The sequence below is a fragment of the Crotalus tigris genome, unplaced genomic scaffold (genome assembly GCF_016545835.1).
Source record: "Crotalus tigris isolate CLP2741 ecotype Arizona unplaced genomic scaffold, ASM1654583v1 scf7180000017737.1785205, whole genome shotgun sequence".
NCBI classification, from domain to species: Eukaryota; Metazoa; Chordata; class Lepidosauria; order Squamata; family Viperidae; genus Crotalus; species Crotalus tigris.
In genome coordinates, this window is record NW_024096603.1 from 1,015,749 (window position 1) to 1,042,247 (window position 26,499).

The following is a 26,499-nucleotide window of genomic DNA, read 5'->3' on the forward strand; positions in this document are numbered from 1 at the left end:
TGTGTAAGTTCTAGATTAAGTTAAAATGGAAGAAGAAAGCCAATTTCCATGATATGATCTTGAGCATGCACTCATCATTTTCAAGAAGAACATCAGGAATCACTTTGAAGTCTTCTATCTTATTGTTTAGGAACCAGAGAATGTGGAATAAATCAAAGAAATTGTCAAGGAGGGGATTAAAAAAACTCAATAAGAAAAAGGGAAGAAATAAAAGAAAACAAACTGGGTGTTAGAACAAACTATGAAACTTGCCAAGAAAAAAAAATCCCAACATTTATCCCCCCTCCACAAAAAAAAATATCTGGAATCAATTTAATATAAGAATTAAAATGATCAGAAAGTTGTTAAAAGAGGTAAAAAACAATATTACAGCAAATGTAATGACACTGAAGATGGAAATAGAACAGGAAAAACAAGCAGTCTTCCAAAAGATCTCTGAATCCAGAAGGAGATTCCAACTTCAAACTGATACGCTAAAGGAAGCCATTGGACAGACAGTAATTGATTCAAAGAAGACCAAACAAAGATTGAAGGAGCATACTGAAATTCTTATATAGTAGAGATGCCAACAATGAGACACCTTAAAAGATATCTTTTACATCTTAAACTAGATTCTCTAGTACTAGAAGATTAAGTTAGATCAGTACTCTACTCTGCACATTACCAAGTCAGAAGGTTGCAGGAATTAATGGAATATCTACAGAAGCAAGGCAGGTAATGTAAGAAAATGAGTAAAAGTTCTAATCAAGTTCTAAATAAGCTATGCCAGAAAATCCGGAGAATGAGATACCCAACAAGACTGCAAGAGGTCAATTTATATACCAATACCAAGAAAGGAGCATTCACAAATTGTACAAAATACTGTACAATATCCTTAATTGCATATGTCAGCAAAATAATGCTTAGGATCATTCTAAGCAGATTAGAGTCCTACATGAAAGGGGAGATGCCAGATGTTTAAGCTTGCCTTAGAAGGGCTGAGGAACACAAATCTTATTGCTGATGCAGGCTGGATAATTGAGAAAGTCAAACAATATAATAAACACACTAACCTAATTGATTATAGAAAGGTCTTCAATTGTATCAGTTAAGTCAAGTTGTTGAATCTGCTTAGAAAAATGGGTATCCTAAAATATTATTGTCCGCAACTGAAACTTGCATACCAGTCAGGAAGTCAAAATACAGACAATATTGGTAAAAGAGTTTGGATCCAGGTTGGTAAAGGAGTAAAATAAGACATATTCTCCGCTTATTTATTCAACCTATATATCTTGAGGAAAGCTAGATTGGAAGAAGGTGAGCAATTTAGAAATGAGGAACATATGTCAATAACTGTAGCTACATTACTCCTATCACTCAAATTGCCAATGATTTGCAAGTTCGAGTAATAAAAGTCAGGAGCACAGGGAAAATGGGATTAAGATTAAATATATAGAATATCAAACTAATGACAATAGATATAGCAACCATCCTTAAAATCAGCAATGAAAATGAAATGATGGATAATTTCTGCCTTTTAGGATTAATCAGTAACAATAAGAGAGCCGGTTTGGTGTGGTGGTTAAGGCAAAAGGGCTAAAAACTGAGACTTTGAGTTCTAGTCCCTGCTTCGGTTTGAAGCCAGCTGGATGACCTTGGGCCAGTCACTTTCTCTCAGCCTAGGAAGGAGGCCATGGCAAACCACTTTTCAAAAACCTTTCCAAGAAAATTGCAGGAGCTTGTCTAGGCAGACTCCAAGAATCAGACACAGTTGAATGGGAAAAAAAAGGAAAGGATGAAGCAGTCAAGCAGGTAGTTGAGTGCATTGTTGGAAGACTTGAAGGACTAAGTTGAGCATAGACTTTCTGGCAGAAATGTAGTCACAAGAAATAATCAATGACTTATTGAAACATAATCAGTCATCTAAAACCAGAATTGTTATTTCAATATTGTAATAAGATTTTTGAAAGTGGAAAATATCTGTAGCTCGAGTGTAGGATGAAGGTGAAGGTTCATTCTTGAGCTGAGCAGAATGACCCTGACCTCACAAGACCCATTACCAGCCTCCCACTGATGACTCACTCCTGACCCATTAATTCACACCCTCCAATGACCCTGACCTGAAGTACCTTCCCACCTGGCCCATCACAAGACCCTCACTTGATACTCCCACACATGAAGCCCTTATATAAGTAGAATACTGCACAGACATCCCGTAAACACCGCTGAAGATGTTAGCCTGGTAATGAAACGCTTGGAAACCAAATCCTCAAGCTCGGAGAATGAATCTTCACCCTCACTTTTGAAAGTGTCAGGTTTAATTGGAGACTATGAGGGTGGAGAGTGGCTTGGAATCTGTTTCAGGAAGCATAATGTCTTTCCTGGCACTGCTCAGTGTGAAAATCCTCAGTGAGTTAGAGCAATATGAAAATAGATCTCTCTGGCAACTGGTGTATGTCTTCAAATTCAATGTCTATCTTTTCCTAGTAATGGGAATTGAACTCCAATACACTTGGATATCACTTGGGCTAGCTGGGTAATTCTGACTTCATAACAAAACAACTTTCTAGCACCTGAGATATATAGACTCCTATGGTTTGATGATAATTGTTTTAAAAGTATAGAAGATGTCAGGACACATAATAGCATGTTCATGAGAATGAAAGAGTTTTGATTATGGTATATTTGGCAGTCTGATTAGGACCTATGGCTACATCTGATATTGTGATGGAAATTGGTAAAGCTAATAATGCAACTGGTCAACATTTCAAACTAATAATTTCTTGAATAAGGTCTCACCTCCAATGTAAATATAGCCAGAAGCCCCCCCCCCATCCTTTGGCTCTATGCAGCTTTTTATCTCCTAGAGATATAGATGAGATGGGCGGCACACAAATCTAATAAACAAGTAGCTTTAATTTTCAAAGCTATTAAAAATAGGTCCAAGATTAAACATATTGAGTTATTAACACACTCCAATATATTGTGAACTGGCCTTTTTAAAAAATAAGTGCAAAATAAATAACATTTCTACAGAACAACAGGCAGGTGTTTTGGAACCGCAGTATCTCATGTTTATTTGGCTTCTTAGTAGGAGGGTGCCCACAGAATGTTGATACCCCAACATTTTCTGCTCTTTTCTTTATAGATTGTTTTACACCAGTGTTTCTCAACCTTGACAATTTTAAGGCATGTGGACTTCAACTCCCAGAATTCCACAGCCAGCAATGCTGGCTGTGGAATTCTGGGAGTTGAAGTCCACATGCCTTAAAATTGTCAAGGTTGAGAAACACTGTTTTACACAAAGTATGCAGTGTATGTATATCTTATCTTCAGCTGCTGTTTTCAAATTACTGAACTGAACCTCACTATTTCTCACAACTCTGCTGTAGTAAATGCAGACTTTGGGTTACAGCAGGCTTTTTTCAGTTCTGTGTGTTCTTGAGTTCCCTCCCCCCCCCTTTTTTTTTTTTTTTTTAGTTTTTAAATTCAATCTGAGAAACACCTTCACTGATCCTGCGGGCATTCTTTTCATGAGAAAATCCTAAGTCTAGCAGTGAAGCTCTCTTGCCTGACTTAAAAGTACCATCTCTTCTGAAGATTAATCTCCCTTCCCCTCCCTTCTTTTTTAAAGATTCATCTTCCAACTACATCAGACAACTTGAAACAAAAGTCAAATTGCTAGAGGATGATAACAAACTTCTCTCTCAGGTAGGTGGCTCTTCATATTCCCCAATACTACTTGTTTAATAAATAACCATGTTTTTGTCCTTAGCAATGGATTAAACTGACCCTGAGAATTAAGAAGAACCCATATCTTCTACCAGCAATAATGGGAATGATACAAGACTAACTTTTTTTTTATTTTGTTGAATTATGACTTTTGTTTTAACCTAGATTGTGTGGCCACAAAATTTAATGGTTCTGCCATATATTAGACCATTGGGACATAACAGTCCTCTATCACCTACTCTGAATGGCAAGTCTTTGGATTAAAGCAGTGTTTCTCAACCTTGACAATTTTAAAGCATGTGGACTTCAACTCCCAGAATTCCACAGCCAGCAATGCTGGCTGTGGAATTCTGGGAGTTGAAGTCCACATGCCTTAAAATTGTCAAGGTTGAGAAACACTGGATTAAAGGAAATGTTGTTTACTAAATATTCAACAGGATATACTCAATATGCAATAGGATATGAGCTTAAATTTGAAATCTTTCATATGGATGCTTCTTGCCCACTTACTGCAAACACCACTAGCTTTTTAGTAAGTGTAGAATTGACACTTAGAGATGAGGACTGAGTTCCCAAATCATGCTAAACCATAAAATTTATTCAGTTTCAGGGAGTAGGTTTTGCTTATTCAGGTAATTATGGTCTATTAAATAAACTTTGTTCAGAAAAACCTTGATATAATGAAGTTATAAACCAGATATAAATATCATAACTTCAAGATCTAATATAAAATTTAAGGGGAAGAACTTTTTGGGTATAAATGGTCAGCATGCAAAGGTTATTGGAACTTGCATGTTCTGTTTATTTTTTATGCATAATTTTTCAAAGCCTAGATTCACATAATAGATTAAGTCATAACATGGCTTGTTTAGGTTTGTCCTAGTGCATTTTCTTAATCCAGTCCTTCTCAGTTGAATGGAACTTACTGAATTAAAGATAAACATAGTATATATTTAGTATATATCTTTTCATTCAGAATCTCAGGGCAGAGTACATATCCTCCTATTTATATTCCACAATAACAACCTTGTGAGGTATGTTTGGCTGAAAGAGAATGATTGGATCAAAGTGAGCTTCCATACTGTGGGTAGACTTGAACTTGAGTCTCTACTCCTAGCCCAGCACCTTAAGCGTCAATCTGGAGAAGATACATATGTAAGCATTTCACAATTTCTGTTGAAATGCATATGATTTTTAAGGAGCAACATTACATTTTAATTTTTTGTAGTGCACTAGTTATTTTTTCAAACTGCCTTTTTTCTTTCTGAGCAAGGAATGTGACTTTTAAAAATAGAGTTAAACAAATTGTCTGGAAGCATGGATTGGGTTGTTGTAATTGGCTTCCAGTTCAATATACTCTTGAGCCTATGTTTTCCTAACTTAGATGAATTACAAAAGGAAGAGTACAATAAGGAACGATAAGTAATAGGTGAAAAGCACATGGGCAACAAAAATACCCAACTACATAGGAATATATTTTTTTAGTAGGCTAAGATTTTTGCTTAGCAACTGGACCTCAGATTCAACAAAAGTTTGAATGAAAAATTCTTTGATCTTATAGGGTTTCTTGAATTCCTCAGTACTTGCTCTGACTGAGGAATTCCCCAGTGTTTAGATTGGAAGCTCTTTGGCCCAAGGTCCATTTAAATATATAGTTTATAGGGCATTGTGAAAGAAAAGAGTAGATAGCAACATAAAAAGAACAAGAAATGAGATCTGTATCAACCTATATGACAATGTAGTACAAAATGTTTTATTGAAGATTACAGACTTTTTGCTCCCTTCTTGCTTGATCACCCGTTTTTTGATTCCTCTCCACAATTGTCAGTGAAAATTATGTGGCCCCTAAGCTTGCTCAACTGTCTCTGATCTATTTTGGTACTCTCTCCCTTTTAGTATGCTGTTGTTTATTCTTCTTGTACTTCTGCAAAGCTTGAGGTTTCCCCTAAATATCTCTCTTTTGTGCATAGTGATGCCATTTTAACTGATTCTGAGCATCAGATGCAGAGGAATAACCTGTGGCCCTGCATGTGGGATAAAGCCCATCTCTTGGCTATGTGGATAATTGGTTGAATAATGCTTGGCAGCCATGTGTTTTATCTTCACTTTTTTGTACTATATTGTGTATTTTATGTATTTTATTGTAAGCCATCTAGAATCACATAAAAGTGAGATGGGTGGCTACATAAATTGAATGAATATAAATCAAAATAAATAACAGTAATAATAATAAAAAGAAGAAATTTGCTTCAGTTTGTATGCATTGCTTTTGTACTAGGATTTTGGCATCCTTTTGAAAAATTAGCAGGAGATTTTGGGAAAAGAAGAGAAAAAGCTATTCCTTAAAACAAATTTATGGAATTTATAGAATATTGTGCCCTCTATTGTTAGAATCATGGCAGTTACTAAGGTAATCAGAGCTTTTGTGCTATAGCTCCTTAATGAGAACTTTAGGCAATCCTATGAATAGGGGATAAAGCGGAAATTGGTATTGACCAAATGGGGCATGCTTTCCATTGGGCAGGAACTACCTGCTTAGAGTAGAATGGTATGGAAGGCAGCAAGTTAAATTAGAAGTTTCTGCAGCTCATTGTTTCTCTTTAATGGCTATCTAGATTTCCGCTGCTCAGTTATGGTCATCTAAGTCTTGGTTGTCCTTCAGAAACCTGAAGAAGAGGTGAGCTGGTATATTCTGCCCTTATAAGGAGCAGTTCTCAGTGTGGTAAGATAAACAGTGCAGGGGTGTCTCAGAGGGGGAGGGGCTGGGAGCCCTAGTGCAGACCATTCATGTGTGTCTCTCTGTTCAGGGGCTTAGATTTTGACAGTAGGATTTTCAGCTCCTGGGTAGAGAGATAATGATGCATGGTCTCTATGGATCACCCAGGGTCTCCCCCATCCCTTGGAGACACTCCATGCTCCTTAATTGGGACTCTGTCAACTTAATGACCCACAAGACCACTTAGTTCAACCCACTTCATAGGTTTGTTGTTGTGAGGAAAGAAATAGGAGGAGGAAGGTGTGTTGGATATGTTTGCTGTCTTGAGCTATTTTAAAAATAATAATGGCGGGATACAAATTAATTCATTCTCTCACATATCTATTAATTAAAATTACTAAATTATGGGAACTTCCTTTAGAAGAGATCCTGGAAAATACACTGGTCACAGATTTGTGATCAAAGATCAACTGACCTGACTTGGTCTGAGGCAACTTTTTGTGTTAACTACAGAGATCCAGATTATTTCTTGCATATAATTATATTGCTGGATATCTAAATAGTATTACAATACCAGTGCTGCTGTTCCAGCTGCATAGTTTTTCATTTTGTAGCATTTAGAATCATGTAATTATCAACATTTTTTGAACCAATAAAAGAAATCATTGAATAATGAAAAAAAATCAGTCAAATCCAAAAATGGAAGAGTTTGCTTGTTAGTCAAGGATATCCCTGCATGTGCAGGGGTGAGATCTTAATAAAAATAAATTGACATATATATATCAAGAGTATCTGTAACAACATAAAAGGAAATCAGAGGAGGTTCTGGCAAATTTACATGACCCACATTCTGTCGCTATGTGTTGAAAGATTATAGAGTGTCTGGAGGCATGGAAGCACATTTAGAAATATTACGCTTTTTCAGATTGGGATGGTGAGTGGAAGGAGATATAAAGGAGAGCTTGATACATTATGGAGCAGTCTATGCGCAAGTCAAATAATATGTTTCCTGAGTGAAGCATCCATGAAGAGAGAATCTCTATGTCCTGAGGATTCTGTACAACAGAGATCTTTAAAATAAAAAGCTTGCAATGTAGTCTGCAGCCAAAAGATCAAATTACTTGGACTTATTTGACTATTATAGAGTATTCAGTTTGCTTCTGCAGTTTAGCCTTTGGAAAGATGCCAGCTAGACTTCCATAATCACTACCGACTTGCTAATCTCTTAATGCAAGGCATTGTTAAATGCTTAGTACCTCTGATTTCATCACTTTTAGGGTCTTGTCAACACAGTTCTCTGCCAGGAAGCAATCAACTTTCTAAAAAACATAAAGTCTCATCACGGAAGGATAAAAGATACAGGGATCAGACTTCTTTTCAACTCTTGGCTCTGTTAGCATTCCAAGCTTTGAAGGAGAGTTCACAAATCATATTTGTATTGACTTGTTTCCTTGAACCAAACAAAACCAAACAGAAAACTCCAAAAGTGGCTTTTAAAAGGCAGTGCTCAGAAGGATGGAAAACAACTTGACTCATCTCCATACAGTTAATTTTTAGGATAGGGCTTCTTATGAGCAAGATTGCCTATTGTACAGTAATGGCCAAAATTGTGGAAACCTTTTGGGAAAAGTGTACATTTGAAGTTTGATGTCTAATAACACCTTTTTTGGGAGTAGTACCATAAAATTATACAGTATATCAATGGAAAGCTAATTTAATCAAGAATGTAATGCAACAAAGTTTGTTCAATTATCTGTATTCTATGAAAAGTTATAGCCAAATAACCAGAAAAAGGAAGCACAACTTGTTTAGGTTGATATCAGGTAGCTTTCCTTCATCTGATTGTAGCCAATGAGCATGAGTGTTTAGAGAGCCAATGAGGTGTCATCTTGTGAGCCAATGAGATCACAGTAGGATTCGGTTATTGATGTCATGTATTGAAGCTGAGAAGAGGACATTTGTCAGTGTGTTATGTGATCGCTATCAAGTTGGTTGGGTTTTTTTGTGTTCTTTCATTTAGTGATCTTGTAAAACGTAATAAAATTAAAGTAATGGTGCAGAGTTGACTGGTTGCCCAGAAAGCAATGTAATATAGTATTATTAAGTGAACAAGGCTACAGTTATAAAGAAATTAGAAGAAAAATTGATGGAAACTTAACCAAAGGTAGCATTTCTAAGTTTTTGAAGAGGTATGAGGAGACTCAGTCACTACAAAACCACACTGGTAAAAGCAGGAAAAGGAGAAGAATTAAGAGACTGTGCCTACGTGACAGAAGAAAATCATCTGGGTGTATACAAGATGAAATGACGCAATGCAATGTGAACTTGAGTGCAAAGACTGTTCAGCACAGACTGCAGGAATTTGGCCTAAAGTCTAGAATTCCATGAAAAAAGCCACTTTTATCTCTCAAACAAAAGTTGAAAAGACTAAACTGGGCTAAAACCCATGTTACCTGGACAGAGGAACAATGGGACAGTGTTATTTGGATAGATGAGACCAAGATCTCCCTGTTTGGTAGTGATGGCATAAAATATGTAAGGAGAAGAATCGGACAAGATTTGCATCCTGATTGCATTACACGTACCGTGAAACACCCAGTCAATATTATGATCTGGGGTTGTATGACATCAAAAGGTGTGGGCAGAATTTGTGTGATTAATGGGAATATAAGTGGCCAAAAATACATTAATGAAATACTTGAGCCCAAACTGAAGCCTTCCGCACATGATCTTTTCCAAGAAAATGAAGCATTTATATTTCAACAGGATTCAGTTCCATGTCATGTTGCTGCTGTGTGCAAAAAGTGGTTTCAAGATAATCATATTCCACTGCTGGAATGGCTTGGGAATAGCCCAGACCTTAACCCAATTGAAAATCTATGGAGCCGACTAAAGAAACTTGTTAGTCAGAAGCAACCCAGCAATAAAACCGAGTTAGTAGAAGCAATCATTCAATCTTGGTTTCACATTATAACAGCTGCAGAACTAAAGGCCTTGGTTCACTCCATGGGAAGATGTTGTAAGGACGTAATTCATGCTAAAGGTTACCCAACTAAGTATTAACTGACATGGTGATAATTTTTGTACATCTCGTTTTTTCTACGTGTTTCACTTTTCTTCTTTATAACTGCTATTCTAATAGCAAATCCTTCATAAAAGTTATTGCATTATGTTCTTGATTAAATTATCTTTCCATTGATATATAATTTTATGGTACTACTCCAAACAAAGTGGTGTTATTAGCCACCAAACCTCAAATGTACACTTTTCCCAAAAGGTTTCCACAATTTTGGCCACTATTGTGTATATGCACAGAGGAGGAGAAATATCAAATTGTTTAATTACATAAGACTCAAAATTCTGGCACTGAGATAATTTATGGAAATTAAAGCAAACGTAGAGCTTTTGCACAATAATGCTTCGCTGCAACAAATATTCTGCATGTTTCCATGAAAACTGCCAGTAAGCTCATTACCAAAAAGCAACTGCCTGCATAGTTTGATTTGTGCCATTCAGTTCTGAACAGGAGAACTTTTAAAAATAGCTTTGTGCTAATCATTTGCCTTAGTGGTTTGTCATGTTCAGTTCTGAAAAGAAATGAGTCATAGCAAACTCTGTAGAATTTTAAAATGTATGTCATTCTGTGTAACTTTTTCCTCTTATTACCTTTAGCTCCCACTTTACAAGCTGTTACTTAGGCCCAGCCTCTTCATCATTCTGGAGGTCTTAACAGCGAAAGGGACATAGCTGAGTGAAAAAGCAAGCACACACCTTGCATGAAAGTCGCTGGTTCAACTTTCTGGCAGATTGGGTATAAATTATGCAGATTAAATTAAAGCAGTTAGTGCCCCTCCCCCTTTCCCCTCCCCCACTGAAAGCCTAGTGTTTTGAATAACCATCTGTTCTTCTAGCACTGTTAAAAAAAGGATTTCTCCATAAGCATTTTGTTTCAGTTGTGAAATAGAAATGTCTGCCCTGCACAGTCTCTAGTTTACCATTAGAATAAACATTGAAACCTTTAGATGAGGTTCAGGGGGTTGATTTTATTGTTATTTTTTGCATGGAATCAACTATAAGTCATGCGAACAAATCCAGCATATTGGACTCATGGTATTCATTGGTTGCTTCAGACCCAGAAAAAAAAGCTCTGATTTCAATAAGGCAGGCATTTCAAGAGCAAGTCAGCAAGACTGAAAACTGAAAGGATGTTTTTCATTGAGTTCATGGCATGATTTCCATAAAAGCTTCACATTACTTCTTATGCCATGTCCTGAAGTTCTTTCAACAAATCTGTGTGCTGGTACTGGGATTTAGATTTACATCTACTATCCATCACATGTTGTTAACGCTGCCATGGTGGTACTAAAGTGAGCAAGGACATATTTTCAGGAGTCATTCATACAGCTGTCTTATATAGCCAAAAATTTTATAAGACTTTAATGTTTAACTAGCCTTTTATGGGCTCGGTTCGTTTTACCAGATGCATGAAGAAGGATTATCTTCATAAAATCATAAGCTGAAGATAAATCTGTCATTAAAATGAGAAGCAGGCATAGTTTCCTTTCATACTTTAATATGTGAGTTTAAATATTTAGTCACCTGAGCTGTCTGTGTATTGGAAGAAAAAATTCTGAGGGCTTTGTAGTTTTGTTCATATTTATATTTGCCAGCTTTAAGAAGGTGGAAAGTGTTTCCTTCTGTCTTTTTTGTCCTGTTATATTCACAGCCTCTTGTGGTTCCCACCTCTATGTTCCTTAACACAGACCTTTCATTAGCAATAAATATTAATCCCCTCCCTTCATCCCCCATGTACCCTTTTCTAGTTAGTGCTTGTTAGCTTTGCAAATGTGCCAATTATTTCCTTAAGGGACTTTGTGTGCATCTCCCACAAGTAACATAACATTGCAAACCTTTCTTTATTTCCCCAAAGTCTCCTCCTGTTTGTGGGGGTGGAAATTGCTATTATTTCAATGTACAACATCACAAGTCTGTTTCTGAACTAGAGAGTGAGTGACTCATCGCATTAAGAGTACTGTTCTCTATATTCAACTTCTTGGACTCGAAAAACATAAAATAATGAAGAAGTTATAATTTGAGTTATTTTGTTGTAAAATGATGAAGTGTTTTGTGTGTGTTGTGTGTATCTCTCACACAAAACCATGCACAAACATAGACATGCAAAAGCATACACGCATTCAGCATCAAAATGTTCACGAACTGTACAAGCTATGTTTTATGAGCTGCTTGCTTTGCTTTAGAGTTCTTAGCCCCATGGGCTCTCGGATGACTTTAAAAAACTTGGAATTAAACATTATTTAAATTCCTTTGTACATAGTTACATTACAAAAACCCTTAGGCTTCAATTATATCTTTCCTGAGCAAAGAAATATTTAATGGTTATCAACCTGATGATAGATATCTGTGATTAAGAAACATCCAGGAATTAGAAGAAAAGCTGGTTTCCAGGCCACGTGTGAATCTAGCCTGGAAGTGTTTATATGGGCAGTAGGAATTCTGCTAGGGCAGGGCTACCCCGGGGGTTGGAATTTCTTTATCCTCTATAGCAGTGATGATGTTACCTAGGTTAGTAATGAAATGTCTGCAAAAAACCCCCACCAAGTTCAGAGAGCACCAAGGACCCCACAGTTCAACCCAGAACTACAAATATTATCTTCTATTTGGTTCTTTTTTGTACTATCCACAGCCAGATCACCCAGATTCAATAGGCAGAAAGCATTAGAGATTTGGACATTCAATTTGTGTATCTCCCTTTAATGGCTAGACAGGATTATTATTATATAAAAGGAAAACTTACCAAACAAGGAGTTTTAAATTATAAATGCCTTCAGCTAGTTCAGAAATTAATCTTAATAATATAATTATATTCTTTTTTAGCTATCTATATTCTATAAGCTCTTTATCTATACTGTATTCTTCCTAGTCCAATTTCACTGTATTTTCAGTTACTTTCTATTCTATACCTCTATATTTCCTTACTGGTACTGGTATGACTCCATTGTCATTCTGTATAGAGAATACACTCCTTTTTTCTAAACATTTTATCTGTCTTTTATGTTTTTTTTATTTCTGTTCTGTCAAAGTAAAGTCTTGCCTTTGGGATCACAGTCTCCATGGCAGCCATTTTGAAACAATACAAATTCTCACAACTGAAACGCAGAAATATGTATAACAAGCTGAAAATCTCATTCCCATTTACTTATGTGATATGAACCCATCCTATGGAACTGTTAATACCCCTTCCTCAAATGAAAGGTTGGGGGGCATCTCAATTCAATTGAAGACTACACACCCCTCCGTTCACACAAATCCTCTTTCATCTAATGCAAGAAGTGTTGGAGGTAAAGAGGCTTTCCTGAGCATCTTAAAAGAAGACCTAGAGACACATGAAATAATGCTGTACAGATAGTCTTTGACTTACCACCACAATTGAGCCTGGAATTATGCTCATAGGTCATGCTGGTCATTAAGTGGATCACCCTCTAACCTCACCCAATTTTATGAGGTTTTTTCTGCAGTAGTTGCTAAGTGAGTGCAGTGGTTGCAAAGTGAATGCCACAGTGTTATTAAATAATGGTCTGCACTGGGTGATTTTTGGCTGGAAACCAGAAGCAAATGTTGGTTTATGTCAAAAAATGATGGCCATAAATGCAAACTGGTTGCTGGATGCCCAAAATGTCACAATGCGAATGCAAGGTGAGAAGATGGCCATCGGAACTGATTCAAGGTTGTAAGTAGCTCTGTGTGTTCCATTGTAACTTCAATTGGCCACTGAGTATCCAGTTGTAAGTCAAGGATTATGTATATACAATTGCCAGTTCAATGTGTGAGAAGGTCTACGAATGCCATTATTCATTTCAGCTTGCCTCTGTAGAGTGCACAGCATATGATGCCACACGTAGCTTTGATGTTTATACCTCATAGAGATGCTGACATTAAATATTTTTAAAGTTAATTTTACATTCTGATGTATCACACACCAAAACCCTTTATTAACAGTCTCTTGCTGTTTATCATCTTCCTTCATAAAACTATCTCCTGGCTGTCAATTATGAATTCTACTTTGCACCACTTCATTGAAATGCCCGTTACAGCACCTTTTCCATTGAAACTCATAATAGTTTTGGTAACATATTTAAAAGCTGGGCTGTTGAACATTGAAATTTGGAGCACTTGATATTTTTCTCTTAATTTAGTCAGTTCTATACTGACTGATCTCTTTTTTAACTGTAGTGAAAAGCAGTATTATCTATGCATTTTTGCAATCTTTGTTTTAAAAATACATCTTGTAATATTTTCTATTTAAGTGCTCACATTTTTCTGTTGTTTTTTTTTTGCTGTGTATCACACTCATAATAACACATTATTTAGGTGCATGAAAGATAAATATGCATATAAGGGAAGGAAAAAATTGTAGAGCTTAGGGAACTATTTATAAATATTGCTTTGCTTTACATTATAATTTTGCAATGAATAATATATTATTCCGTCCCAGCTGGCTGGTTCAAACAACTCATCAGGAATTTTCAGAAAGGTAATCTAAGACATTTCAGTTTTTGCTTTCTCAATGTGGAAAAATCTTGATTGTACTATAAGTGGTTGGTTTTTGCTGCTGTTTGGGGTCTAGCTTACAGATATAAATGTTTACAATTTCTGTTTAGTGAGCCCATATTTTTAAACGGGATGTTCAGTTATTTGACAATTCGGCACCATTTATTGATGGTAAGAGCTTTAAGTGAATCAGTTATATACTGTATACTATATATACTGTTACTATATACTGTAATAGAATTATAGAATAACAGAGTTGGAAGGGACCTTGGAGGTCTTTCAGTCCAACCCCCTGCTCAGGCAAGAAACCCTATAGTACCATTTCAGACAAATGGTTGTCTAATCTCTTCTTAAAAACCTCCAGTGTTGGAGTACCCACAATTTTTGGAGGCATGTCGTTCCACTGATTAATTGTTGTAACTGTCAGGAAATTGCTCCTTAGTTCTTGGTTACTTTTCTCTAGAAGAGAACAGGCTCTTCTCTTTAATAACTGAACTAATTATTTTCCAGCCAATTTCTGAGACATTTTGTACCAATCATGCTGCCTGTGCTGTCTAGATCAGGGCTTTTCAATCAGTGGTATGGGTACCACCTGTGGTACATTGGTACCTGGCAGGTGGTACATGAAAAGTGGTAGCAGGGGAGGGGAATGAGCTGAACTGGTGGCAGTACCGCACAAGCCTGAGCAAGAGATGGCTGGAGCTGCAGGGGTGTCAGGGCTCAGTGGAAGCGCCAGAATCAATGCCGCTTTCCAGCTGATCTGCGCTTCTTTGGGGTTGTCAGGGCTCAGTGGAAGTGCCAGGATCAGCGCCAGGCTCCAGCTGGAGCTCGGCACTGATCCTGGTGTTTCTTCTGAGCCCAGAAGAAGCACCGATCAGCTGGAATGTTGCAGCATCTTGTGGGGTCTTGTGATTTACATTCAGATGCTTGGCAACTGATTCATATTTATGATGGTCAGAGTGTCCCAGGGTCTTGTGAAGTGACCAAAACCTGCTGCAACCACCCAGCAGATGGGGGGAATAAAAACCAAACACCCCCACTCCACCCCCACTGCCAATCCTCAACAGAAATGCTCACAACAATGAAAACCTCAGATAGGAGGAAGAGCGCAGCCGGGTGGGCAGGCAGGTATCTTGCTTGGCTGTGGCTTGGGGGTCACTTTTTTCAATGCCATTGTAACTTCAAACAGTCACTAAACAAACTGTTGTAAGTCGAGGACTACCTGTACTTTATCACTTTTTTCCTTTTTGGGGGGCGGGGTCATCACCTTGCTAGGTGACTGGTGGTACTCGGATGTTGCCATATCCTAAAAGTGGTACAATGGGTGAAAAAGTTGAAAAAACCTGGTCTAGATAGAGCTGTACTTAAACTCTCAACAGCTCCAGCCAGTATGGCCAATGATGATACTCTGGTTGAGGCAACAAATTTTCTCAACCTGGTTTTAATTATTAAAATTGTATTGTAAAATATTTCCTCTTAGATATCATTCATATTTTCTATATGCATAGAAAAATCTAATAGGGTCATTGGATCGCATGTTTCACTTTATTCCTCCTGCTCAACAAAACATCCATACAATTATACAATCATAATAATTACAAAAAGTTTCCTGATTGTGCACTTTTCTTTTATTGTGTGTTCCTGTTTTTCTGAGACCCTGGCAAAAGAATCTTTTCTGCAATGCTTTCAGTAACATTCTTTGAAGTTGTTAGAATTATTTAAGAGACATGAGTCCCAAAGACAGAGTTGCAGTACAGCAATATAGGTATCGTCAACTTACAACCATTTGTTTAGCGACCATTCAATATTAGAAGAGCACTGAAAAAAGTGACTTATGACCACTGCAGCATCCCCACGATTACGTGATCAAAATTTAGGCACTTGGAAACCAGTATGTATTTACAATGATTGCAGCATCCTGGGGCCATGTGATTTCCATTTGCAACCTTTCCAACTGGCTTCCAACAAGCAAAGTCAATGAGTGTCCCAAAGGGTTTTTTTTCAGGAAAAACTGGACTTTCTTGTTTTTCTTTGAAGACATTTTGCTTCTCATGCATATAACTGTGTTGTACTCAGTCTAATAGTAGTATTAATCACAGGATTCATAATTTATTTTCTGGAAAATTTCAGCTATCTTCTAGAGATTGTTTAATTTTCTTTTGAAAAAAATGAAAGCATAATGTTCTTTTTATAACAACATTTCGTTCAAAATTCACTAATAGTAATAGTATCATTGCTCTGCCTCCAGTACAAGTCAAATGTTAAATTTGTTTTCTACAGTTGAGGGATCCTGATTTTCTTTTTTCCTCATTTGAAAGGACATATCCATATGATTTCTGTTTTCAGTTGCTTTGTCCTATCTTAATGTCTTTTTTGAGTTTGTTATTGTCTCAGACTTTATTTTAGCTAGTTTCATTTTAGCTAGGTTCAATTTAGAGAGATAACATCACTAAGAGAAATATTGTGCACAGATACCTGAAAAGGAGTTTACACAGTATGTGCAAAATTGAACCATTCTCTGGGCAAAGTTCTACAGGAAGTACCTCAAGCGTGAACAGCCAATTCATGTCTTATGTCTAAAGACTTGTGTTCATGTATCAGAGAGTCCTGGTTCAAAAGATTCTACAAATGAATGAGGCAGACTCATAATGAAATTAGTATGACTTCCCTTGGGTACTTCAATTTTAATTTTTTGCTTTTTACATAAGTCATACTGATTTCAAAAGTACTTTATTTGGTGACTCATTTTTTATTAATTGTATACTGCTATTGCATGCTGGTTTCTCTTAGATTCTAAGAGTTTCACAAGAGTTCAGCTAGTTTACATCAGAGATTTGTATAGTCTAGACCAGTGATGGGAAACCTTTTAGAGACCAAGTGCCCAAACTGCAACCCAAAACCCACTTATGTATCATCGGGTGCTGGGTGGGTGTGGCCTGTTGGGTGGGTGTGGCCTGTTGGGTGGGCATGGCTGTGGTGGTAACAGCAAACTGAGTGGAACTAAAAAGTTCAATCAATCAATTTCAACTTTGCAAGATCTCTTTTTTTCCTGCGAGAAGTTGAAATTGATTGATTGAATTTTTTTTTTTTGCACACGGTGGCGGAGGCCTAAAGCGAAAAGGTTTTATAAAATCCAGCTGAAGGCCTAGGATTGGGGCGAGAGGGTTCTGTGTGCCACCTGTGGCACGCGTGCCATAGGTTCGCCACCACGGGTCTAGAGTGGCTAATTAGATGTAAATGGATATTACATGACTAGAGAGAGAACAGAGCTAATCTCATCTACTAGTTAAAATGTTGAACTAGGACATTGGAAAGGGGGGGGGGAAGGCCTTTCAATAATTATAGTCATCTTGAAAAATCTATTTGAACTTTAGCATTTATAAATAAAACAGCAAATATACCAGCATATGATGGTATATGGTATAATATATAAATATATGATATTTACAACATTTCTACTGTTTTTATCTTCTTCATTTTGAAATTTGACATGGCTAAAAGAAATCCAGAAACTTCTGTTAAGAGTCTTGGGATGAAACAATAAACATATTTGTGGGGGAAGGGAAGAAATAAACATTATATGGTTGGAAGCGAGGTATTGGGGAGGGAAGAAATCCAATATTTCATTTTTTTCAAACAACAACCTTGTTTTTGCTGGTTGAAGTTCTAAATTTTGCGTACTCACTTTTATGATGATAAATCCTGTTGACTAAATGACATTATTTTTTATTTCTAATTAAAATATTTATACCCCCCCTTTCCATGAAAATGGCTTTATGATATAAATCACATTAATTTCAGACTGTGCTGTCACAGAAATCATAAACACTATGCAAACATTAGAAGGAATTTTCAACGAGTGAAACTTCCTTCTCATTTTAGCTGGTAGTTATAACAGATTGGCAATTTTTCTCGAATATAATTTTTTCTCCTCTCTGAAATTCTTTAATTGAAATTTGAAGGGTTGACAGTTGAGCCTTCTCCATGCAAAACCTATACTAAGCTCCATGCAATACATGCACTTTTGATTTTTTTGATATTTGCTATTTTTGTTGCTTTTGCAGTGATTTTTCTCTCAGCTTTGCTTAGTTTTAGTTAGAGGATGAAATACAAGTAATCTTCGACTTACAACCATAATTGATCCCAACATTTCTGTTGCTAAGTGAGACATTTGTTAAGTGAGTTTTGTCCCATTTTAACACTTTTCTTGCCATGATTCTTAGGTGAATCGCTGCAGTTGTTAAGTTAGAAACACAATTGTTAAATGAATCTGATTTCTCCATTGACTTTGCTTGTCAGAAGGTCACAAAAGGTAATCACATGACTCTGCAGGACACTGCAAAAGTCATAAATATGAATCAGTTGCCAAACACCAGAATTTTGATCACGTGACCTTGACGATGCTGCAACAGTTGTAAGTTGAAAAATGGTCATAAGTCAGTTTTTTCAGTGCCGCTGTAACTTTGAACACTCTCTGAATGAATTGTTGTAAGTTGAGGACTATCTATAAAATCTGCTCTTTTTTCATTCACATCAGCATCTTAAAACCAACAAAAATGTGCTTAAATGTTGTATTCTGGCAACGATAACTCACTGGAAAGTCAGCAATTTGCAAAGTTCTCTGAAATAGCCCATCCCTATTACATCTACTGACGAGGCTGCTCTTGAATTTAAGATTTGTCCAGACAGTAACTAAAAACTCTAGACACCTGCATTATCATCAAGGAAGCTTTCTAATACCATGGCACTTGACAAGATTGATGTTTGTTCCCTATCCCTTTGCAAGTTAGGCTACCATTTGGCAGCCTTGACAGTTCAAAGTAGAAGGTTTTCTGGGTGATAAATTACTTGGGAGAGGTAAAAAATAGTACTACAGTGACAAAGCTTATCTTAGGGAGAACAATTGCCTCACTACATTTTTAATAAAATTGTAAGGCTTGAAGGCCTTCAGATGCATTGGATTAGAAGTTCTATCATTGCATCGAGATACGATTATGACAATTGTAGTTGTTACTCTGTTAAATAATGTGAAGTATGCAGAGTTATTGGGAATCGGGTATTCTTTAAATCTACATTAATACTTTCACACACACACACACACACACACACACACACACACACACACACACTCGCTAATTTATTTCTAAAATGTACGCCAACCTTCATCTCTCAAAATGATCCAAAGTAACAGCTTATGTTAAAATTATAAAATTTTGAGAGCCAGTTTAGTCTAATGGTTAAGGCCCCGGGCTGGAAAGTGGGAGACTGTGAGTTCAAGTCCCACCTTAGCATGAAAGCCAGCTGCGTGGCTTTGGGCCAGTCACTCTCTCTCAGCCCAACCTATCTCAGAAGGTTCTTGTAGGGAAAATAGGAGGAGGAAGGTATGTTGGATATGTTCACTGTCTTGAGTTATTTGTAAAAATTATGAAGGCGGGATATAAATAAATAATAAATAAATAAATAAATAAAAATAAAAACAAAGGCAGAATGCAGTACAGCACTGCCATTGTTACTGTTTCCACCTTTGACTCTTCCAGCTTGGAGAAATTAACAAAATGACCAAGAACCTGAGCATTCTGCAGTTTAGGATGGATAAACCACTACCATGGGACAATGATGTTGACCAAGAGGGACAAAACTAAAAGGCTTCACCCAGAGTTTAACAATTAGGCATATTTGGTGCTTTCAGTTTGAAAGTGGTTTGAAAGGAGAGGGGAGAACATTCAGGAATGCCCATTTTATTTCATGACAATCTTACATGCTGGTAATTACTAGAAAAAGTGAATCTGTACAAAAGAGTTTTGGTACTAGAGGAATGATAGCCAAGGATAACAGTTGCAACAGCAATTCATATTATATTACTATTGTTTTTATTGAAATTAAGAAGATATAAGAAGATATATATTTGTTTCTACTGTGATGGTAGAAATGGCAGCTGAATCTGCATGAAATCTGCTTCATGTATGCATTTTTGCATACGATACCAAAGAAAAGGCTTGATTTGTTCCAAAGCAAAGCAGGACTCAGTCTTAAGTTTACTTTCTCCATCAAGGCAGACTCTACTACATGAAAAGGTTGTTGTTGTTGTGGTTTTTAAGTTAAATTGGTCCCTGAGCTGGAAAACAGAGTATTTCTCCTCTTAGAAACTGCAGATTGTCCCTGTTAGGTTGCAAATGAGACCCTTCCAAAGATTAAAGGGCAAAAGAGAGATGCAACCTAGAACTAAAGCAGAAGTTTCCTGATAGTAAGAACAATCAGAGGAATGGCTTGCCTCCAGAAGTTGTGGGACTGCCATTTGTCCAAAATGATATAGGGTTTTCTGCTTGAGCAGGGAACTTCCAACTCTGTTAAACCATAATATCTGAGTTCAACTGTAGTGTTAGGGTAAAGGCACACAAATCACCCTATGGTTAGCCAGTGTTTGACCGTAGCTATTGACTAATGCCAGGAAATGATTATCTCAAAGAAACCAGCCCATATGTTTTCACGATAATCTTGATTTGATGTTGATTAAGTTAAAGAAATAAGGCAAAGTGATAGCATATAGAAAGAGATAATGTGGAGAAGAAAATGACATGTTTCCTGCTCTTTTATAGAGCACATGTTGATATTAGATTTCTAAATGATAATTCCAAGCTGTATTCTTGGACTTTTACTTCCAAAATAATGGTATTTAATGTTGTAAGAGATGGGCAGCAGCAGCAACATCGATGATATCCTCTCCCACCTGTAAATAATTATTTCCAAGATTAAAGTCTAGCATAATCTCTCTGCTAATCAAAAATAGGAAAGATAACAATACTGGATCACTTCTTTGTGTATGAACATACCAACCAAGCCAACTGAGTGACTTTAAAATACAGGTTTAAATAGAATTATATTGTCTTCCATTGATGTGTTATTAGTTCTTGTCTTTTAATGGATGCTTGGGATTTCCTATTCCCTAGCAATTTTTTAAAACTAGATTACAAAGCTTGCTTTAATGAGTAAGAATTTAGAAGCATTTCAGAAGTATGTAAGGTTTCCCAAAGGTAATTAAAATGATTTATTCCTCTTATGGCTTCTGTAATATCTTACTAAGTTTGAGTGAAAACTGGAACACATTGTTCACAAAATATGCACAGTGGCAATATCAGGGATGTGACATGTGTCTGCAAATGCTTGTTTTAGCTTGTTCCAAACTACTGTATATTTGCAATTTCTGAAATAATCAAAACCAGTCAAGCTGTTTAGTATTATAGTTTTGTGTTATAATCAAGGGATGAGATTTGTTAGGAACAAGATGCACTTCTGAAAGTTTTTGTATCGGTGCAAAAGATACAATTTACAACATATAAATTTAAATAAATAAATATAAAGTTTATCTGAGTATTGTTTACTTTAAATCAGGGGTGTCAAACTCACAATGTCACATGACATGTCACGATGTATCGTGACTTTTTTGCCATTGCCGGCAATGGTGTGGTACGTTTTTGTTATGCATCCGGCCCACAGGCTGGCAGTTTGACATCCCTGCATTAAATGGACATTCTCTCCATATTTTCTGACAATGATGCTTGAGCAGTTCTACCTTATGATGTTCAACAAGCCATTTCAGCCTTTGGGAGCTCTTCTGACCATAAGGAGGAAAGTAGAAGTAATTTCTTAGTAAGCTTAGCAGAATTAAACTAGCCAGTGTGTCCTATTTGGCAGACTTTGCAACTTTGTAACTGTTCAACCTGTTTATGCTTTAATCAATCATTATACTTTATAACAGCTGTTTTTAATCTTGAGTGATACACAAGAATTTAATTAACTTTGTTCTGAGAAAAATACAGCATCTCTTTCAATAGTATTCCTTTATTTTTACCAACATAGATGAGTCATAGTTAAAATGGCTACTAGCTCTACATTGATGCTCAACAGAGGGCTTCATATAATTCAACGACATGAAACATTCCTTGAGTGACAGTTTCAAGATGAGTCCAAATTGCTGCTTATTTCAGTGCTGAAATAGAGGAACTTCTGATCATGAAGGAGATTAGTAGCTTTTCAAGCTATTAAGGATCACCCACCAGATTTCTTTTACATAGTCTTGGATTCTTACTGATCTGTATGCTAATACTCAGGAGACTTCAATGGCCTGAAAAAATCCAGCCCTTTCCCCCCCTAAAACTCTCCAAGGCACTGACTTTATTTTTTCTTATGTAATGAAGTAGTAAGGCTGTTGTATGTGAGCCTAAGTTGGTTCACATTGAATGCATTCTTGCTGATATAGCATTATTATACAGGTTTTGTTATATAATGCAATATTAATGACTTAATAGCAATATTGCAAATAAATAATAACAAATGCCATATATAGTATTATTGAAATATACCACAGAGATATAGTTTTACTGAAATTAAACAATGTGCTTAATTGACATTATAACAATACCTACTGGTTAGGGAAGGTAGTAATATACTTATGGGATTATACAAGTAATTGTAGTACGGTATTTATTTTCTGTGTTGTATTAATATAAATGTAGTGATTATTAAGGGTTGACACCAACTTGATAGCACATGGTGAATATAAAAGGAGTTATATAAAAGAAAGAAGCCAGCACATTTAATTAATTTAAACAATTGCATTATTTAAGTGAATAATAAAGTTATGACAATAAGTAACATTAGCAAGTGATATGATACAATAATGAAATTCATAAAGTGATGATATCTAAGGTACTGCCACAAAGAAGAGGAGAGTCAACATCTTCTCCAATACACCTAAAGGCAGGGCAAGAAGCAATGGATGGAAACTAATCAAGGAGAAAAGCAACCTAGAACTAAGGAGAAATTTCCTGACAGTTAGAACAATACACCAGTAAAATGGCTTGCCTTCAGAAGTTGTGGGTGTTCACATTACTGGAGGCTTTTAAAAAGTGATTGGACAGCCACTTGTCTGAAATAGTAGGGTGTCCTGCTTGGGCAGGGGGTTGGACTAGAAGACCTCCAAGGTCCTTTCCAACTCTTTTATTCTGTTATTTACTGTTATTGTACTGGAGAAATGGAAATCATCCTTAGATGAAAAAACAAGAAGCATTATCTGCCAAAAATAGTGTGATGGTCATGAACACATATATGTTAGCAAACGCCTATCTTACTTAGTGTCTACAGCCTCCTGATGCATCTGGGAGCCGGTGTGTTGAAAAGCAAGTACCAGCTTCTAATATAATAAAGATCACTGTGGAATGGTTAACTTAAGACCATCCTGATAGGTTGTGATTGGCCATATTCTTTTACCTGCCATTTTTTAAAACAGACATCTCCCAAAGCAGTTACTTTTTGAGTATTCCACCACAGTCTTAAAATGACAAATGTGTTCCCAACATACCATCCAAAGTTTATCCCTTTCCTGTTTGGAATGAATAGGCAGAAGTACTGTACTGTACTATACATGACATTAACAAGGTCAAAGTATTAAGCAAAGTATATCCAAATCTGTTTTGCAATATATTAACAGAGGGATAGAATCAAGATCATGTGAAGTATTAAAACCACTTTACAATGCCTTGAAGGCCACACTTGGAATACTGCATTCAGTTTGGGTCACCATGATGTAAAAAAGATGTTGAGACTATAGAAAGAATACAGAGAAGAGCAACAAAGATGATTAGGGGACTGGAGGCTAAAACATAAAAATGGTTTCTGAAATTGGGTATGTCTAGTTTAATGAAAAGAAGGACTAGGGATGACATGATAACAGTATTCCAGTATCTCAGGGGCTGCCACAAAGAAGAGGGAGTCAAGCTATTTTTCAAAGCACCTGAAGGCAGGACAAGAAGCAACGGGTGGAAACTAACCAAAGAGAGAAGCAACCTAGAATTAAGGAGAAACTTCCTGACAGTTAGAACAATTAACCAGTGGAACAACCTGCCTCCAGAAGCGGTGAATGCTCCAACACTGGAAGTTTTTAAGTAGAGACTAGACAGCCATTTGTCTGAAATGTATAGGGTTTCCTGTCTAGAGGACCTCCAAGGTCCCTTCCAACATTATTATTGTTGTTGTTGTTGTTGTTGTTGTTGTTGTTATAAGTCATGGTCTATAACATTGCAGTGAAAACTATTTGTTTGATATGTCACAGATTTGTTTAATGGCTATGTGTTTATGTTATGTTTGTGATTTCCACATTTGAATAATTGACCGTGTTATCAGTGATTTTATGTGAGATTCAGTTATTGTTAAGTCTATGTTTAGATGCAATTGCTATTGATTGAGAAAAAGTAATAGACTTGGAATAGATAATGGGTGCATTCCAAAATTTATTTCTAAATTGCCTACCTGTTTATCATTATTAATTTGCTAAACAAAGTAACAGAAATTGCTAAAAATATGTTGCTAATTTTATATTTTCAGAATTTTCAAACCACCCTTAAAGCACAACAGACATGAAAAAATATAGCCTGTATATCATTATATGTTTTATCTTAAATTACTTCCAAAATATTATTTTACATGGAAGATCAACAGAATAACACCAAGGCACAAAATTTTAACAATTGGAAAACTATTTCCTAAGTTTTAGAAAATACTTTACTTGTAGTCATTAAAATAGTTTGTTCCCCCAAAATTCTTGATTTAAATATAATTTTTCTGATTGTGTGGAATTTAGTTATTTTCACTACCTATTCTCACTACCACCAGCAGAAAGTTGTTGCCAACAGGCTATCATAATTCTTTCTCCACTGTGCAGTCCTTCTGGTTGCTGAAAAAAATTCCTTCTTTAAACTTTGAGAGATTTTTGATACTGAAGGCTACAGAGAAAGATGGAATAATGGAATATTGTGTCCCTTCCAATTATATAGCTGATGTCTTCCAACTAATAGAGTCCAGCCCCACATAAAGTCCAAAGATAAATGTGCCTTGAACAAGATGTATTAGATGATAGAGTAAGAGCTAAAGAAGGAAATATAATGGAATTAGGTTTCAGTTTTACTTGGGACTAAACAGATGTCCTGCTTTATCTTTGTCTCTCTTTTTTCAGCAATCAAGCACTGGGGAACTGAGGACCCTTAGGAAAGGGTTAACCCCATACCATTCTGAGTCTCAGCTGTCATCATTGTCGCAGTATCAGGATGCCATGCAAAATGTAAGATACACACAGAAGTCCATTCATTCTCATTATGTTGGTGGGAGTCTTAGTGAAATACCCAAGTGAAAAATGTTCATTTCTAGAAGATTGTCAAAGAAAGCAGGAGACAGAGATTTGTACATCTATTGCCATGTGCTAAGTAATATATATGGGAAATTAAGAAAGTATTTTTTTCCCTGTAAGGAGCAGATTGACTGGAATATAGCATCAGAGATTTCCCCAAATTTTCCATTCTTAAACCAACAGTTTAAGAATACCTTGATGAAACAAAAGCCTTTGATATAATAACTGGATATATATGGTACTAAGAAATAGTATTGTTTGTTTTTGTATTGGCTTCATCCATTGTGTTTTGTACATATTGTGTATTGTATACAATAGTTCATAAAACCATGCTTTACTTACCTTCTTGTTTTCTACTTAGACTGACAATTTTTTTCTTAGTTCTTAAACCATTTAATTTTTATAGAAAAACTTAAGGCATTTTTTTTGTTTTATCTATAAGTCAGTAATTACATGCATTCACATTTTAATCTTCTAAATATTTATCTAGGACTGTGGAATCTTGTATGATTAGAATTTAACTGTGGATAAGAGATTACACAGTAGAAACTAATTGTCAAGTTTCTTTAAAGGGTTAACTCTACTAGAATACTTTTATACAATATAAGAAGTAATAAATATTATATTGTAGTGCTTATTCTCAGTACCAGATCAGTCTGAAGGAATTAAAAGGAATGTAGTAAGGGAAACAGAGTAAATATATGCATTTACATATAGTCTAGCTTAATAGTCTAAAACAGAGGTCGTCAACCTTTTGGGTACCAGGGACTGGTTCCATGGAGAAAAGAATGTGTGGGTTTGTGTGCTGCTTGCATCCCGCGGATGGGGTTTTGCTTGTTTGTGCAGACCAGTTGCTGGCATGCCACGAGCCAGTACCGGTCCACGGACTGGAGGTTGGGGACCCCTGGTCTAAAAGGATACCCATATAACCTGGTTTACACATTTTGTTAAACCAAATGTTAACTATGGTTCATTGAACAAACCACAGTGCCTGCTTTACACATAATTCTAAGCCATAATATATGGGTTCACACATCACAAAATACCATAGAAAGCTATACAGTATATAGCACATGTACATTATTGTGTTAAAATATTACATATCATCTATAGTAACTTGAATAAATTGTAACTGGCAAAGTTTACATAACACATCTAACCATAAATGATGGATTATAGATTGTAGTATTGGGATCCACACAATATCTTCCTACATATCATGGTGTAACATAGTAACTAGGTATTTTGCTTAGTGTTACATGTATATGACACTGCAAAGTCTATTCTCTATTCACTGAACTAGGTCCAACATTAGAAGATTAAA

At 36.2% G+C, this 26,499-nt stretch overlaps 1 protein-coding gene across 2 annotated transcripts in view; it reads left to right on the forward strand.

The window, feature by feature from the left end:
• The window catches only part of CCDC85C (coiled-coil domain containing 85C), a 193,745-nt gene that overhangs the window by 136,395 nt on the left and 30,851 nt on the right, over nt 1-26,499 (forward strand). Inside the window, exons 3-4 of one of the 2 annotated variants that reach the window (XM_039339719.1) lie at nt 3,614-3,690; nt 25,005-25,109. In XM_039339719.1, the coding sequence (XP_039195653.1) occupies nt 3,614-3,690; nt 25,005-25,109 (182 nt within the window). The remainder of the gene's footprint in view (nt 1-3,613; nt 3,691-25,004; nt 25,110-26,499) is intronic. The other variant, XM_039339720.1, reaches the window with a different exon arrangement.